This window comes from Heloderma suspectum, chromosome 4 (assembly GCF_057233095.1).
Source record: "Heloderma suspectum isolate Gila_16-S chromosome 4, 16-S_ref, whole genome shotgun sequence".
NCBI lineage: Eukaryota > Metazoa > Chordata > Lepidosauria > Squamata > Helodermatidae > Heloderma > Heloderma suspectum.
The window spans coordinates 311,383,320-311,401,479 of NC_139461.1; the positions used below are offsets into that span (position 1 = coordinate 311,383,320).

Below are 18,160 nucleotides of genomic sequence, written 5' to 3' on the forward strand. Positions count from 1 at the left end.
ATTTGTTATCATATTGAGTGCAGCACTTTAACAGCATCATCTTTTAGGATTTTAAATAGCTCAGCTGGAATACTGTCATCTCCGCTAGCTTTGTTGTTACTAATGCTTCCTAAGGCCCACTTGACTTCACTCTTTAGGATGTCCGGCTCAAGTTCAGCACAGTCAGCTCCAGGACTTGTTTTTACTGACTGTATAGAGTTCTCCATCTTTGGCTGCAAAGGACATAATCCATCTGATTTCAGTATTGACCATCTGGTGATGTTCATGTGTTGAGTCGCCTCTTGTGCTGTTGGAAAAGAGTGTTTGCTATGATCAGCGTGTTCTCTTGGCAAAACTCTGTTAGCCGTTGTCCTGCTTCATTTTATACACCAAGGCCATGCTTGCCTGTTATCCCGGTGATTTCTTGACTTCCTACTTTAGCATTCCAATCCCCTATGATGAAGAGGACATCTTTTTTTGGTGTTAGTTCTAGAAGGTGTTGTAGGTCTTCATAGAACCGATCAACCTCAGCTTCTTTGGCCTCAGTGGTTGGGGCATAGACTTGAATTACTGTGATGTTGAATGGTTTGCCTTGGATTCGTACTGAGATCATTCAGTCGTTTTTAAGATTGTACCCCAGTACTGCTTTTCCCACCCTTTTGTTGACTATGATTGCTACTCTATTTCTTCTAAGGCATTCTTGCCCACAGTAGTAGATATGATGTTCACCTGAATTAAATTCGCCCATGCCTGTCCATTTTAGTTCGCTGATACCCAAGATGTCGATGTTCAATCTTGCCATCTCATGTTTGACCACCTCCAGCTTACCTTGATTCATTGATCTGACATTCCAGGTTCCTAAACAATATTGTTCTTTACAGCATCGGACTTTCTTTTCACCACCAGACACATCCACAGCTGAGTGTCCTTTCGGCTTTGGCCCAGCCGCTTCACTCTTTCTGGCGCTACTTGGAAATTCCCTCTGCTCTTCCCCAGTGGTGTATTGGACACCTTCCGACCTGAGGGGCTCATCTTCCGGCGTCATCTCTTTTAGCCTTGTGATACGATCCATGGGGTTTTCTTGGCAGGAATACTGGAGTGGGTTGCCATTCCCTTCTCCAGTGGACCACATTTTGTCAGAACTCTCCGCCATGACCTGTCCGTCTTGGGTGGCCCTGCACGGCGTAGCTTATGGCTTCACTGAGTTACGCAAGCCCCTTCGCCACGACAAGCCAGTGATCCATGAAGGGGCCAGTCCCTCATGCAAAGCCCTAATTGAGAAGAGAGTCTCTCTAAACATGTTCGGAGTGTTTCCTCCACTGAGTAACCAGAGCTGGCCCTCATACCTCATGTCAGGGTTTTCTAAATGTTCTTGACTTCAGACACCCTGAAAGGGGCAGACCCTCTGATCTGGAGCCCTTCTCCCTGTTTTTATATGCTCTTATTTGAATTCTAGATACTTTTATATACTACTTGTTATGTTACTTTTGTTATTGTGGCTCTTATTGCTGTTAGCTGCTGTTGGCATATTTGATGGAAAGGCGGGTCACAGACAATAAATTAATAGACCCTAGATGAGTAAGGTTGGCTGTTGCCTATTAAATCAGGGGAAAGGGGAAAGCACTTTGCACATGATCAGAGGCACCACCATCCTTATTAGTACTCCACTTGCTCAGGAAGGAGCCCTGGCGGTGTGTGGAAAAAAAGGTTCCTGGCCTGAGGTTTGGCGAGCCCAACTGTACAAGCGGCCTTGCTAAAAGCTTGGGGAAAACCACTTTCTGAGAGCACGTACCGCCAAGGCCACCAATGAAGCACCTATAAAGCCTTGAAATAACCAACCTAGAAGATACTTTTGAGATTGGTACCTTGTTAGAAAATGGATGGAAATACTTTGAAACCAGAAAAATACACTTTTTCAAGGGAATCATTAGATAAATGTGCTTAATGCATATTGTAGAACTGTATGTGACAGCCCTTCAACAAAGCAGATGGTGGAAAAGATTTAAAGGAAAATGAACCAAATCATTGCCCTTGGCTCTAAATGGAATAATTTGTAAATGAATATGTTTTATAAAGTCTATTTCGATAATGCCAGTGTAGTATTTTGATATTGTATTTCAAGTATGTATTACTGGGTGGCCTGGATATAATAACAATAGGAGCAATTACTCCATGCCAATGAGTATGTCTGTATTCTTCTACTGTAGCACCCTTGAAAAAGAGCAGTGAGTTCAAAATGCACTGGGCACTTCTTTAAATATTAAGCTAGTTCTCTCCAGCACTTTTTGGATACCTTCTGCTTGTTTCAGCAGGGATTTCTGTCGCTCTTTTGTTTCCAGTGTGCTAATTAAGCACTTGGGAGTTGTGTGCCCCAGTGCCCTTAGAGATCAGCTGTCTGGCCAGGCTGGTGAAACAAGGGTACTTACAGCCAGATATCAATTTGCTCAGAGGCTTAGTGAGGGCAGCTGACCAGGCAGAGTGGCAGACATGCAGTTTCTCACTGGCCCTGTGCCTGCAGCCCATGAAAGGAGCTTTGGTTATTGACTACGGATGGTGGAGGAAGAAAGAAAAATTAGAGATATTGGAAAGAAGTAACCAGCAGGTTTTCTTTCTTTTTTGGCAAGAGTATCTGAGCACCAGCGCCAGCAGCAATCTCTCTGAAAAGGGAAAACATGGCATTTCAGGAGCAGGAAGACCCTTTGGGAGCCCACACCCACGCTTAACTCACACTGGCGCATTTCACTTGCACTGCCTTCTGTTGCTCTCTTTTGCACCAGCTCAGACCTCTGGTTTATGTGTGTGTGTGCTTTGATAAAGCGCACACACGCTCACACACAGGCTGCCCTGGGAAAAGCCGGTCCTGAAGGTGTGGGGAGCCATGCTCCCTTGGGCCTGTGCCATCCACCTCCTTTCTGTTACCTTTGCAGGAGAACAGCAACACCTTTTAACTCTCACATCCTGTTGTCTTGGCAGCGGGCATCATGCAGGTCATTCCTCAGAGAGCTGAGGGCAGGCCAAGAACAATGGGAGATCAGTGCGGGATTGTGGGAGAGAGGCGCGCTGGAGCCGCTCTGTCTGGGCTCCCCCATTCTAACCTCTCCAGGCTTTGTTCAGCTATCAATGCTTCCTGCTGACGCCAACAATAGCCACACACAGCTGGGCCCTGTTTCATCTGGCTTGCAGGCCACACAGCCGAGGGAGGGAGGGAGAGGAGAACGGAGAAGAGGGCAGGCGCATAAGTGAGGCTTACACTGGCGCACCACACCATGTGCAAGTTTGCAATGGCTGAAGCGGGAGCAGCACCATTTACGAGGGGCAGCAGGAGATACCACTGAGCTCACCTGTGTTTCCAAAGCCTCAGGATTTTGACGTGCTTATGTGCCAAGGCACATGGACTGAGAAAGCCTTATGTGCAACTTTGGTGTCTGTTTCTTTTGGCTGCAAGCTATAGCAAGTACATGGGCCAGTGTGTTGTGGTGTAACGGTGGCAGTGTCAGAGTAGGGATGGGAGAACCTGGATTTAAATCAGCATTTGGCCATGACACTTACTAGGTGATCGTCAGCCTGGCCTACCCCCACAAAGTTGTTATGATGATGAAATGGGAGGGAGGAGGCAATATAAGCACTTCATTTGAGCTCCATGGGCAAAGGATGGGAACTAACACTAACCCTGCCTGGTAGGGGAAAGAAAAGGTTAGATGTTGTCTTGGGGTGGAGGTGTTCATCTGTTGGGCTCAGGGCCCTGAACCCCCCCCCCCTTTTTTCCCTCTGACCACATGTAGCACCACATGACTGAAATCTGAAATGGCACTTCCGGGTAAAAGGGAGGCTTTGCATTTTAACATTTATAATACTGTTAGCATGTAAATATGACCAAAAAAAGACAATTGCTTTCAATAATAATCAACTAACAACTTGTGTTCCACTGCAATATAAATGGAGCACATTTGTCTGCCGCTGAGCCAGCCAACGGAAGTCTGATAGATCTGAGCCATAGGCTTCTCAACTTCAGTGTTGTCTACTATTTTAATCCTCTGCTCCTCGAAAAAAGGCAAAAAAAGCAGATTCCCAGTGCGGTACATACACCATATTAGCAGCTTAAAAGTAAATTGAAAGTAAGCAATCTGGTAGGGAGTAAATAATTATCTCGGCCTTTGACCACATTTTTCTGAATGGCTCTCCAATATTTGATATCCTTCTTTGTGGCAAAAGTTGAATCCAGTTGTTTATTAGCTCTGCCACTTTTTCCTGGCCATGATTCCTGTCCCTTCAACAGCTGGGTGATGGGCAGAATTCCAGCGATGCTGCCCTGGAAGGAAAAGTTCCACAAAGACTTTCATAGTCATCTCAGATGTGTAGACAATGGTTCAGGTAGTAGGAAAGGAAAAGCACTCTGCCCATGCCCAGATGATCTCTTATCTTTTCTGTATGACTTGAACAGGATTGTGGAACTGAGCGCCCTGCTTCAAAACAATATAAAATGTAGGGGAGCTGTTCAGAAAGCAACACTACTACATACATAGACATTCTCAACAAAAGTCATGACAGAGCCATATCCGGCTCACAAAAAAAGAGGGGGGGAAAGAGTTCAAGATGGGAGCAGTAATGTTGTTTTGTGTAACTTGCTTTTAAGAGGGTTTTTTTGGTTATGTAGTTGTCCCATGTCTATATGGTTGGATGAATTACTACTGTATTGAATGAAATTAGCATTTGTTGTAGCTTATATTACGCAGTGACAGTGCAATTCTATGCATGTTTACTTAGACACAAGTCCCACTGTGTTGAGTGGGGCTGACTCCCAGGAAAGCATGCCACCTATGTAGTTCTTGCATCTGTTTTTATCGCTGCCCCCAAGGCATCTTAAACCCCTGAGGCACTTTTGAAGTTTGCTCTCTTTTGTTTCCTGGATTGATGCCTCCCTCTTTTTTGTCAGTGTAAAATTAGACTACCCAATTCCGCAGCAAGACATGCCAGTCAGTCCAATCAATCAATCTTCCATCTTGAGCGCCAACAAAAGCTTAATGCCACCAGCATGCTGCTGTCCACCGATCTCTCAGCCTGCCTACCTCACAGGGTTGTTAAGAGGATATGTGGAAAAGACTGTGATGTTTGCTGCCCTGACTCATGTGCCCTGGGATAAAAACACAGTCCCAACAGACTCCTCCTCTGAGCCAGAGCAGAGAGGGTTGCTGGTTTTCCTTTCCAGACAGCAGCTCTGCATGACATGAGCAGAGGTCTGACTGCAGCCCTTTGGATCCTGCCCTGTATATATTTATTTGTAAGGAGTTCAATAATTGGAGAGACGGTGAGGTTTAGTGTTTAGAGTGCTGGACTTAGGCTAGACTGAGCAGAGTTCACATCTCCATTCACCCATGAAGCTTCCTGGGAGACTGAGGGCCAGTTGCCATCTGTCGGCTTAACCTTACCTCACAGGGCTGTTGTGAGGACAAAGTATGCATGTACAAAGCTTTGAGCTCCTTGGAGGAACCGTAGGGTAGAAATGTAACAAGCTGGACTTGCAACAAAATGTGACACCATACCTTCCTTTTTATCACGGGAGCTGCTCAGGGTTCCAGCCACTCATCCTTTCCAAGTATTTCACCCCCGCCCTGCATCCCGCTTTTTTTTTGGGGGGGGGGGTGATTTTCTTTTTCAAGGACACTGAACATTCCGTGACTAGTGAGCATGCTCAGTCCTGATAAAAAAATTGGGGGAGGGGTTCGCCTAAGGGTTGTTGCTTTTTAAAACTCTCTTGTAAATCAGCAAGCCTTGGGGTTCTGCCCAGCAGGCTGATACCTCCCTCTGGTTTCTCGGTGGCCCCGTTTACCATCGGCACTCACCACCCGTGTGCGGAATTAGAAGGAGTGATGGGAGAAGGAGGTGTGGGTGGATGACCATGAGAGCGGCACAGTGGTCCATGCAGCCTGTGAGGACCAGGGAGCAGCTTCGTCGCGATGGATGAGCCGACAGGAAGGCTCCTTGGATCCGCAGGGCGGTGAGCGGCCCTGGGCGTCCCCTCGAGCAATTGGTCGGGTTCCTCCCGACATGCCGAGCCAGCCGGGGAGGGAGCTGCACCAAACGCGGCGGCGGCGGCGGCGCGGGGGGGGGGGGCAAGCAATTGCACCCCCCGTCCCGTCCAATAATCCCACACCGACCCCGCTCTATGGGGCCGGAACAGCTGGCGTCTTGTTTTGGAATTCCAGTGTTAGATTGTGCCGGGTGAATCGGAGGGGGAGAAAAGATGGCAAGAAGCGGGCGGGGGGGCACACCAGGCTCTCTCGCAGGTGCCAGGGAGGGGGCGGAACCTCCTCCTTGGACGGGGGAGCGGGGGGATCCGAAGTGATAAAAGAGCCAGGCTGGGTTCTCAGGGTTCTGGGGGCAGCTTGCAGGTGGATGGGGGAGGCGCGGAGCTCCCCCCCCCCGGCGCTTGTGGTCTCCATGGGCACCGGCCGCGAGGCGCCAGGCTGACAGCGCTCAGGGTTTTATGAATGGGTGACATCACAGGCCTTGGCGTCTCGCGGTCTGAGCAGCTTGTTGAGACGCAGAAACAGCCCGAGGGGGGGGAGGGGGGAGGGAGGGGGCGGGCTGGGGGGCGGGGAACCGGCTCGCTTGCGACTGCGGCTGCTGCTGCTGTGGGAACAGCTATAAATGGCAAAACTCCAGGCGACGGCGGAGAAGGCGGAGGGGGGGAAGCCAAGCGCCCTGGGAAGAGCGCGCTGCTCCCGCGGCAAGGAACTTCAGAGCCGCAAAATGGGGATGCGGGCGGGGGCGAGAGTGTCAACAGCCCGAGGAAAGCGATTCCTTCTTTAGAATTCAGAACAAAAAACAAAACCCGGTGCAATCATTGGGGAAATGACTAGCTGGGGGAGAACTCTGCAACCCTGGAGTTGCAGTCTTCATGAAACACCCACACGAGCTGTGCGCAAAGGGATACATTTCGGGGCCAAGTTCTTGCTGGGTTGTTCGGGGTTTTCTGCTAGTGTTTCGGAAGGAGGAGAAAGCGGATTGCAAAAACGTGTTCATGCCCCAAGTTGCTTTGGAGTGGCGCAAGCCTGATCCTAGGCAGAGTTAGGCGCTCCTAAACCCCTTGAGATCAAAGGGATCTAAACTGCGATCCCACCCGCTTGTCTCGCTCCACTATGTTGAAGTTGATTTTCAACTCCATGGATTTGCAAGTGCCGAATGTATGGATTCTTTAGTGCGGGACTCATCCTGGAACATCTTCCAGAATCAGCTCGTATAAACCGTGATCGTGTGAATCCCTGTCCGGAAGGATCACACGGTTCTCACCATGCTACGGATCAAGAAAGCAGAAAAAGGAGGAAAGGGATGTCTATTCGACCCGGTATTTGCGCTCACCGAGACTGAAGGGAAACCAAAAACGAAAAGGCAGCAACTCGAGCCCTGACATTTCTTAGGCCGAGCAAACCATCACAGCAGCCTGCTATTGCTTGTGCTCAGGGAGCGCACCCCTGGTTCGTGCAGCGCAGTGTTCCCCTTTGCTAGCTTGAGAGCCCATGTTGTGTAATTAATTGTCCAGTTTAAATGTTGATGGTGATAGATCCCCCCCGCCTGCAGCACTTAACTGTGAGGTGTAGGCCTTAAGCCCTTCACCCAAATTTGCCTCTGGGGACCAGCTTAACGTCTGCACAAGGGAGGTGTGCGAACGTATCTTCCAGAGAAATTAAATTTGTTTTAAATAAATAAATAAATAAATAAATGCGTGCGCTTGAGGGGCGGCAGTGCGGAAGAGGAGGTGATAAAGGGAATTTAAGACCACGTTTGTTTCCGCGTATGAATGGATGTGGAGAGCGGAGGAGGGGAGAGTGTCAGAGTTGTCGTTAAAAGCTATTTATTTTCAAGTGCTTGTCACATTCCTTTCATCCTCCTCTTTTTTCCAGATAAAATGCCCCCGAGCTCCCTCCACCTGCAGTTCTCCCCCCCTCTCACTGTTTAAAAAAACGGGGGGGGGATCCTCATCGCTCCCGGTGTCTGACTGTGAAAAACACGCACCCTACAAAAGCCGCACAATCCGGTTTCAATTCGGGCCAATGACGCCGCGGGAGCTGTGGAAGCCGCGCCCCGGCCCCCCGAGCGCCTCTGCGATTGGCTTCCCCGCCGGCGCCCGGCTCCGCCCCCCGCCCCCGGACTCCAGATAAGCCGCGCGCCGGGCCCGGCGGCGGGCGAGCTGCGGGTCGCCGGCTGCTGCGTCCAGGGCCGGGCCGCTCCTCGCGCTTCCCCGCCGTCTCCTGCGCTGCCGGCTCCTTCGGCCATGAAGGTGGCCGCCGCCGCCGCCGCCGCGTCGTCGCCGCCCCCCCCCGGCCCGAGCTGCGCCCTCAAGGGCGTGCGCCTGGGCGCCGGGGGCGCGGGCGAGCCGGTGCCGCGCTGCCTGTCGGAGCAGAGCGTGTCGCTGTCCCGGGCGGGCAGCCCGCCGCCGCGGGGCTTGCCGCTGTGCCCGGAGCAAGCGGCGGCCGCCGCCTCCCTGCTCATGGACATGAAGGGCTGCTACTCGCGGCTGGCGGCGCTCGTGCCCACGCTGCCCCGCCACCGACGGGTCTCCAAGGTGGAGATCCTGCAGCACGTCATCGACTACATCTGGGACCTCCAGCTGGAGCTCCAGCACCCGCTGGGTGGCGGGCCGCCGCCGCCGCGGGGCGCGGACGAGCCTGCCGGAGCCGGGCCAGAGGTGAGCTCCGCCGGCTTTCCCGCCGCGGCGGCGCCGCGGGCCGGTTCCTTCGGGGTTCCCGCCGGGATCGCGCTTCGCCCCGCTTGTGCTCTGCCAAGGGGGCGTGCCAGTGGCCGGGCCAGTGTGCCCCCAAACCGGCCTGGCTCTCGCCCGGCCGCCCCCTGGGCGCGTCCTTTCTCCGGCCCCCGTGACTGGGCCACCCTTTGCCTGGAGTATCCTCACCTGGCTCGCCACGGGCTGCTGCTTCCCCGGGGAGAATCCCCCGCCCCAGTCTTGCCAGCTGGTTGTGCGGTCTCTCTTCTAGGCAGCGGGCTGTCTGCGGGCGCCTCTGCCTCCTCCTGCGTCTGCCTCCTCCTGCGTCTCTCCAAATAGTTTGTCCTCAATCTTGTGCCGCTAAGGGTTTGCTGGGGTGCATTCTCTGTTGTGGTTCTGGGACTGCGCCCCCCCCACCACGCACAAGCCCTACGATGCTCTCTAGTTGTGCTGCTGAGTCACCCCTCTGCATTTTCCCCATGATGGGCATCATCTTGGCTGCCCTTCCCCAACCTGGTGTTCTCCAGATGTGTTGGACGACTTGGACTACAACACCCATCATCCCCAGGCAGGAGGGCCAATGGGCAGGAATGTTGAGTATTGTAGTCCAAACCCTGTGGAGGGCCCCGGGAGGACGACGACAGCTGGTCGAGGCATTCCCCACCCCAAACCTTCTACCTGACCTCTGCATTCCTCTTTCCCTCTCCCTGGCAGTTCTTCTTTCCCTCTCCCTCCCCGAGAGTGGTGCTCTCTTTCCTTCCTTCTGGAGACGTTTCCCTCGGTGTCCTTGCCGGTTTGAGGCTTCTCCTGGGCCTGCCGTGACACCACTCGGTCCTTTGTGATGGCGCTCAAGCGGTCCCCCCCTGCCTGGTAACCTCCAGTTTTGTTGGGCTATGACACCATCACCCCAACCAATGATCATGCTTGATAGGGGTTGTAATCCAACCGTTTGGAGGGCACCAGGTTGGGGAAGGCTGCACTGAAACCAACTGTGCCGGCAGTTAGTTGGATGGGACTTCTGTAGGACTGCTCTTGTCTTGTTTTCTGACTCTGCCACCTCCAACATGCTATTTTCTTTTGTGATGCATCCCATGTTACTAAGTTTGGCTTGGGGTCAAGGTAGGGTGTCCCCTGGACTTCACTAAGTAGCAACACCCAAGGGTGCAAGGCCTGTGAGCAAGGGGGTGTCCTCCAGACTCCGCGTACTCACAGTCAAGAGGACTTGGCTCTGTATCCTGTGATTCTAACTTAAACTTGATGGAATGGGCCAGTAGAGATGGAACACAATTCTCATGACTAAAAATGTTGTTTGGAGGATGCAAGCTTCTGTGTTTTACAGCAGTCTTTAGCAGGGAGTTGGCTTTAGCCTTCTCTGAAGTATGTGTGAGCTTACCTCTGACAACAGACTTTCTGTTCTTCTTTTGGGATCAAAACAGGAGTAGTCTACTGAAGAGGGACTGCGGAGGACTTTGTGTTTTAGAGATGATGAACGGGTGCTGAACTGTGTGCTTCCTTTGCAGGCTGCTTGTGTTAACACCGATGACCGCATCCTGTGTCGTTGAGGGCTGGCATGGGCCTGCAGAAATTCCTTGGAAGAAACAAGTTGCTCGTTGGCCCTCCAATGGTAGGGGAAGGGATGTCTGGATGGTGCTGGGGTTGCAGCTCTGCACACTCCCCCCGCCCTTCTGCTGGACTTGCTGTGGACAATGGCTACAGACATTTTACTGGAGGCAAAGGAGAGACAGGAGGTGGAAGGGTGGGCTGTGGCTTCTTGCCCAGGAAAGAGGAACCAACAGGAGAGAACCAGAACAGAACTCCTAAGCAACACCCTCTCAGCGGTTTAAGGCTTCCCCGGGGCAATGGTGCTTTTGTTTTTGTTTAAAAAGCAGAATGTTAACTCTCCAAATACTTCTCAGATTTCTGAGAATAATTCTTGTATTGTATATTACAATGATATGTTTTCTGAGAATATTGTTCTACAATAGTCTGAGTTTTCGTTATTAAACAATGCATATTGCTATTTGAATAGAGGATCTTCTAGACCCTGCGCCTCTCATTGGGTCAAAGGGGCACTGCATTTGGGCAGCCGAACAGGTACGCAGAGGCATGCGATGGTCCTCAACTCAGGATGAGCGGGAAGGCACCCAAGGGCCATCTAGAGTGCAACCCTCTGTGGAAAAAGGAGCACTGCTCCTATGCCATGTTCTGGGAACAGCCTCTCCAGAACTGAGTATGGGGGTAATAGCTATGCTGAGGATGCAGGGGCATAGTTTAAACCTGCAAAGATTCCTGCCTGTTTAAGTGATGAGGATTTGCTGGTCTAATTCCAGACCTTGATGAGTTCTTTGGAAAAGTTGGTTGGCTGTCTAGGATGCTCTTGACACAGGTTAGGTAAAGCAGCCTTTCCAAACTGGTGCCTTCCAGATTTGTTGGGACTACAACTCCCATCATCCCTAGCAGGCCTGGTTGGCTGGGGATGACAGGAGTTCATATCTAGAGATTGGCTAGGTTAGAGTGCCCTCTATAGTGTTCTGTACATGATCTGTCTACAGAGCAAGGTAAGCAAATGCAGGTTCTCTGCTTCAAGGAGGTTATAGTTCATATAAAGACCTGGCCACAGCCACCTCCAAAAGGACCCTTCTGTTCTTAGGTTTCTAGCATGTAAGCAAGGTTTCACATCTCATTTGCCCTAATTAATAAAGACCCTGTTTGGCAGGGTTTATTTTATTCCCATTCCACAGCCTGGGGCACCGAGGTTGGAGGAATTGCTTACTGAAGCAATTGGGGCCAGGTCCTGCTGGGCGTCACATTTTATAATGAATACAAGAGCCTGCTGCGTTTGGGTGGTTTTCACAGAACTGGGCGGGACGGCATTTTGCTTGGGCGTGATGTCATTGCTGTGGGTGGGAAGAACGTGAAGTCTTGCCAGTCCTTGGTGTGACAGGAGAAAAGCAGGCTGGCCTAACATAGCTAAGTTATTAGTCCCTAGTGTTCAAGCCCTGGCAAGGATCATAGCTGGAGGGGTGCAAGGCTTCTCTCTCCTGGGCAACTGCCATGGTTAATTTAAGCTTTAAGTTTAGTTCTGGCATGTGATGGAAGACCTAAGGTGTTAGATGGTAGATCCTTGGGAGAGCGATAGATCACCCGATTGTTTAACAAAAGCAACAGCAACAAAACTGCGCCCCCCCTGCATCCAGTTGCCTGAGCCACAAGCCTCGTGTTCCCGCATCTGTAAAATAGGACTTAAAACTTAAGATCATGCTGACACAACTTGCTCTTCCTTTAAAATGCCAGTTGAAAAGTAATGCCACAGCTGGCCCTGTGTGAATCCCTCCTGTCTGTCTTCCTCACCTGTAAGATAGGAGCACTGAGTAGTCACTTTTGACCAAGTAAGTCCTGTAGATCTGCACTTATATGTGCAGGTCACTGCTCTGCCCCCTGAGCTGCTTTTGCAATGGGCTCCCCTGCCGCCTCAGCCATTGCTTTCCATGTGGATCCAGTGGGTGGACCCTGTGCTTCTAGTTCACTCATTCCACAAGCCCGCCCTTGCCCATGCGCAGAGTGCACCTCTTTTTCAGTAGCAGCTTGCCACAAGAAATGGAACAGGGCTGCCAGGCCAAAATGTGGCTTCAGCGGGGTTTTAGTCCCACAATGTGCCCCTTTGCAGAGACCCCCTTATATTCTGGCATGTCTGAGATGCTTGAGGTTTTGTTAGCTACGCTTGGGAACTGGGGTGAGAGTCCTCCCTGAACTGTGTCACTTCCCTGCATGTAGAAAACACATGTGCCAGTTAATGATTCCTTTCCCCGATAAGCTAGTTTACTATAATTGGGGGGGGGGATCAGACCATTAGAATGGCGATGATCCACAGGCCATGGGTACCATGCCAGAAGGAATGCACCACCTGACCTTGCTGTGTGAATAGGTCTGCTGTGGTTGGCTTTTGGCAACTGATTGCGCCTGCTCAAAAACATGCATAACGATTAAGTTCCAAAAAAGTTCAGAATCGGCTTGGATCTTGCCTATGCTCCAAATGTATATTGACTTTATACCCATTTAATTGTAATGGCTTTCCCCCAAAACATACTGGGAATTGTGGCTTACTGAGAATTCTCTTGAAGTTGCTTATCCTCCTTGTCACAGCTGTAATTTCCAAGGACCCCCACCCCCAGGCAGAGGGAGAAGGGCTGGGCTGGTGGTCAAGAGGTAGCTCTTCCCCAATTGCAAACAAGCTGCTCTTGGCTCTGTACCAGCACATCTGCCCTAGTGTAACTGCAGCTGTTTGGCCCATGGGGGAAGGTGAGTGAGCCATGCTGGGCAACCGTATATACAGGAACAGAGTTAAGTCATCAGTAACGATTTTAATAGCAGGGTGGTTAGTATTCCTTCACCCCACCCACAGCCATAAGTCCATTGGTGTGGGTCTCGGATTCACAGCATGCACCCAAGAGTTCCTGCTTCTGTTCAGAAAGTCAAGTTTCTGGCCCTTATTGTTGTAGTAATAATCTCCAAAACAAAACCCATTTGTTAAAAGCAGAAGTGCCAATGAGTGCCTTTTTGCATATTGGCAACCACTGTCATACCATTCTGGCAAACTTGGAAAGTGACACTATCTGTCCTGGAAGTCCTCTTTGCCCCTCCACTACTTTGATATTTCAAGTAGTGGTTGTGGTGGGACAGGGGATGTTGTGCTCAACAGTGTGGGCAGAAGCTGCATGTACCTAACTCCCTTGTGTGATCGGGGAGCCTGTGGACAAAGCTTTGGGGCACATGCTACAAGGATCTCCTCGGTCATCTTGAGCAAGAAGAAAAAGCTAAAATGAGGCAGGAAGAGGAGTAAGTACCCCCCTGAAAAGAGCAGTACAGTCACCGCCGCCTCCCTGCTTGTTGATGATGCTTGCCATCTGAGCAGGAGCCTCTGCAGTTCTCCTTGAAATCTCTTTTCCTTCCACACAGGAAACAATTTCATCTAGAAAACAGAGCAGAAGGATTCACTGAAGTGGAAGGAATGTACTTATGAATATAAATTTTCATGAAACTGCATAAAAGGTCCTTACCCTGCAGAAATTCCTCATGCTGTTTGCCTGTGCTCATGTGAATATGCTCTGGTCCAGGGTCCTGGTGCCCTCTAGATGTTTTGGACTACAACTTCCATAATTCCTAGCCACTGGCCATGCTGTCTGGGGCTTGTGGAAGTTGTAGTCCAACATATGCTAGGCTGGAGTGCTGGGCAGAAAACAACAGAATGAAATTTAATAGGGATAAATGCCAAGTTCTGCACATAGGAAAAAGAAACCAAATGCACTGTTACAAGATGGGGGATACTTGGCTCAACAATACTACAAGTGAGAAGGATCTTGGAATGTTGTAGATCACAAGCTGAATATGAGCCAACAATGTGATGTGGCTGCAAAAAAGGCAAATGCTATTTTGGGCTACATTAATAGAAGCATAGCTTCCAAATCCCGGGAAGCACTAGTTCCTCTCTACTCGACACTGGTTAGGCCTCATCTGGAGTACTGTGTCCAGTTCTGGGCACCACATTTTAAGAAGGATGCAGACAAACTGGAGAGGGTTCAGAGGAGGGCAATGAAGATGATAAGGGGACTGGAAACAAAGCCCTATGAGGAGAGACTGAAAGAACTGGGCATGTTTAGCCTTGAGAAGACTGAGGGGAGATCTGATAGCGCTCTTCAAGTACTTGAAAGGTTGTCACAGAGAGGAAAGGCCAGGATCTCTTCTCGATCCTCCCAGAGTGCAGGACACAGAGTAATGGGCTCAAGTTATAGGAAGCCAGATTCCAGCTGAACATCAGGAAAAACTGTTAGAGCAATATGACAATGGAACCAATTCCCTAGGGAGGTGGTGGGCTCTCCCACACTGGAGGCATTCAAGACGAGGCTGGACAGCCACCTGTCAGGGATACCTTGACTTGGGTTCCTGCATTGAGCTGAGGGTTGGACTGGATGGTTTTAAAGGCCTCTTCCAACTCTACTGTTCTATGATTCTGTGTTTCTATGATATCTGAAGGAACCTGGTTACCTACCCCTACGGGTCTGTAAAAAGAAAGAAGCCTAACTGAATCTCTACTTTGTTTGATTTAGGATGCAATCCTATGCATGTTTAGATGGAAAAATGTCCTCTCCCAGCATTCCCCAGCCAGCATGGCTGGCTGGGGCGTCTTGGGAGTTGGAGGCCTTTTTTTCTGTCTAAACCTGCATAGGATTGCACCCTCAAACCCCTGGTAAGCAACTTTTGTTTAAAAATGGGCCATCTTTGGAATGGGGCAGGGGCTGAAGGGCTCTTCCCACTGAATCCCTAAGTTTCATGCAAACCAAGAAAAAGCCAAAGGACTGTTAGGCCCTTCGCACCCAGCATGAAGGAAACAGAAACTTTAGCTCACTTTGGTGGGCTGAAATCTTGTCTCACAGTGAGCAAGTAAAGTGAGGATGGAGAGATGCTGTTGCTGCCAAGTGACGGTGGGTACGTGGGTGTTAAAGGAACCCTTTGCCAGTGCATCAGCTCAGTGGAGAGGGGCTGAGGCACATAACGTTGCTGGGGCCCAGATGGCACCTGCTAGGAGCTAGCGCTGGCCCTTTGGGGACAACCAGCTTCCCGTCTCTCACTGCCCCTCATAAAAGGCACAACCCTATGGGTGTTTAGACAGAAAAGCTCCTACATCGTGAGCTTTCCCCAGCCAGCCATGGAGAGATGTGAGACTTTTTTCTGTCGGAACATGCATAAGGTTGGCCCTAAGGCCGTCTTTCCCCAAACCAGCACTCACCAGATGCATTGAACTACAACTTCCATCATCCACAGCCAGTGCAGCCAACTGACCTGCTGGAATTGTAATCCAACCCATCTGGATTGGATTACAATTGGGCAAGGGCAAGGCTGCCCCAAGTGATCACACCGTGGTGGCGGGTACAGGAGCTCCTTTTAGGGAGGGCTGGAGAAGTGTGTCCCTGCAGCTTTCAAATCACCCGTGGCTATTCCTCTGGGGCGCCCCCATCATGCCAAAGGCACGAAGCCCTGTGACCTCTTTGCCCTGTGCCGGCCACCTTGCTGGATCTTGCACAAACCCCTTGCCCACCCCTCCAAAGCCCTGCCTTGCCTTCCACCCTCTTAGCTCTCCATGCCTCAGGCTGCTGTGACTGTTGCTTCTTCCACTCCAGCACCCTCTGCGGCCCAAAGGCCTCCCCCTGCTGCCTTGCTGTCCCTTCTCCCTGGAGCGCTCCCTCTCTTCCCCAACCTGGACCCCTCCCAGTGATGGGAGCTGCACTCCCACACATGGGGCAGGCACCAGGTTGGGGCAGGCGGGCCTTCCCGACGCCGTCTCTCTTGGCTCCGTCCAAACCCCACTGCAAGAGCTGCCTTTCCACTGAAGCCTTTGGCCCATATTACGCACCCAGTTCCTATCTTCTGTGCTGAAGCCGAGCCGAAGCAGGGAGAACTGAGCTGAACACCGCTGCTCCCCCCATTCACCCTTCTCTTGCCTCCCTTCTAGCCAGCCTGAAGACGGCAAGCTCCTTGGTGGCAGGGGCCTGCCGTTTTGCCAGTTTCCTTTCTCCGTGCGTTGGGTCCATACACTGTAGTTATTGCGCAGGATGAAAAGGTAACCACAAGAATTGCTCTTAAAATGCGCTCCTTTTTTGGTGGGGGTGGGGAAAAGAACATAGCCTAGGACATCTCCAAGAGGAAGAGGCTTCTAAAACGTTGCGGAGACCTCTTTGCTCCCCACCTCCTGACACGGCACCCCTGCTGGCGGCAGGGGGGACACACACGACCACAACCACAACGTGGTTGGTGGTATTTGCTGTATAGCCCTGAATACTGACGCTGTTAGCGGGAGGGCTTTCCTCTCCCTCCCTCCCTCCTGGCTCCCACCCAGCCCATCTGGAGCCTGGCTCGGCCTGCCTGTTTGTTAATGTTTCAATCAGCTGTATGCTGTGGAATGTGCACGTTATTTAACCTGGACTTCTCCAGGTGTACAGAGGCGCCACACTGTCTGAGGCGCCGAGCCCTTCCCAGGCCGCCTCGCCTCCCTTTGGCTCCAAACAGTTATACAAACACGCCTCCCCCCCCAGCGCGACACACTCACTCACTTTCTCTCTCCGATGTGCGTGCACGCGCACACACACACACAGACAGCTGCCTTCTGTGGCTAATGAGCCCCCCCATCCCTCCCCCACAGCTGCAACTGGGCCCTGGGAACAGAGTTCCATTGCACAAGAAAGAAAAGGTGGGAGGAGGCAGGCAGAGGGGGAGACAGAGAGACAGAGAGGGGGAGAAATATTGCACACATGCGCGCGCACACACACACACACACACACACACACCTCCTTTCAACTTATGCCTGGAAAATAATTAGATTAACCTCTTCTGAGCCAATTTTGGATTGGAGTGGGTGCGTGGATTTGGCACTGGAAATGTTATCTTGCCAAACCAACTTGCATCACAGAAACCGAGTGCTGATGAGCTTTTAAGGCACTCTCCCCCAGCTGGGTGACCTCCAGATGTTTTGGCTGGGGGAGGCAGCTTGAAGGCAACTGATTTTGGATACAGTCAGAAATTGTTGTTGTATTATTGTTGTTGTTATTTTCATAAAGACATAAGAAAAGCAGTGCTGGATCACATCAAATACCCTTTTAGTCCAGCATTCTGTTCCCACAGTGGACAGCCAGATACCTAGGGGAAGCCCACAGGCAGGACATGTCCCACTCATGATCCCCTGCAAATGGCATCGAGAGGCATGCCTCCTCTGAGACTGGAGGTAGCATAGAGCCCTCATGACTAGTAGCCACTGATGCCCTCCTCCTCTAGGAATTTGTCGAACCCCCTTTTAAAGCCATCCAAACTGGTGGCCATCAGTACGTCTTGTGGTAGTGAATTCCACAGTTTGACTCTGCACTGTGTGACGAAGTCCTTCCTTTCCTCTGTCCAGAATCTCCCACCATTTAGTTTCATGGGATGACCCCTTTGGGCTCTAGTATTATGAGAAAGGGAGAAAAACCCTCATCTGGGACTATTTGACATTAAAAATGCCCTTTGTCACTGTCTTGGTTGTCCTCATAACACTCCAGGGAGGGAGGTCTCTGAGCTGCCCACACGCCCATTTTGACGCCTGGACGCTCCCAGGTTATGTCCAACCAGACACACCAGAGGAACAGGTCCATATTTAATCTGGGAGGCTTCTGGGTTGACCCGTGTGGGGAACAACGTGCTGTACAGATTCCATCATCTTTGCCTGCCCCACAAGCATTGTCACAATTGGTGGTGTTGCTGGAGAGCACCCAGTCCTGTCATGAGGTAAAGTGAGGCAGCCGCCTCAGTCAGCAGATTTAGGGACACCAGAGGGACCAGAAAACGAGAGCCAGATCTGATACATGGGGCAGAATCAAGTGCAGAGAATTGGGCGGGGGGAGTTACCTGAAGTTTGGGAAATATTGGGCACTATGAGAT

The 18,160-nt window shown here is 51.2% G+C and overlaps 1 protein-coding gene and 1 long non-coding RNA gene across 2 annotated transcripts; one reads left to right on the forward strand and one right to left on the reverse strand.

Annotated features, from left to right (window-relative positions):
* The first annotated feature begins 8,160 nt into the window (after window positions 1-8,160).
* ID1 (inhibitor of DNA binding 1) lies at window positions 8,161-12,023 on the forward strand. The gene is made up of 2 exons (XM_084854532.1): window positions 8,161-8,665; window positions 10,219-12,023. The coding sequence occupies exons 1-2, from the start codon at window positions 8,252-8,254 to the stop codon at window positions 10,258-10,260; spliced, it is 456 nt and encodes a 151-aa protein (XP_084710658.1). The 5' UTR covers window positions 8,161-8,251; the 3' UTR covers window positions 10,261-12,023.
* Window positions 12,024-13,041: 1,018 nt separating this feature from the next.
* On the reverse strand, window positions 13,042-16,434 carry LOC146349042 (uncharacterized). Its single transcript, XR_014789945.1, has 3 exons — window positions 16,107-16,434; window positions 13,756-13,924; window positions 13,042-13,667 (listed from the first exon to the last, which is right to left on the reverse strand). It is a non-coding gene; the product is annotated as an uncharacterized LOC146349042 (long non-coding RNA).
* Between the last annotated feature and the right edge of the window lie 1,726 nt (window positions 16,435-18,160).

Coding starts and splice junctions, on each gene's coding strand:
- ID1 (XM_084854532.1), top strand. CDS start 8,252: ATGAAGGTGGCCGCCGCCGCCGCCGCCGCGTCGTCGCCGCCCCCCCCC. Junction 8,666..10,218: donor CTGCCGGAGCCGGGCCAGAG/GTGAGCTCCGCC, acceptor CTTCCTTTGCAG/GCTGCTTGTGTTAACACCGA.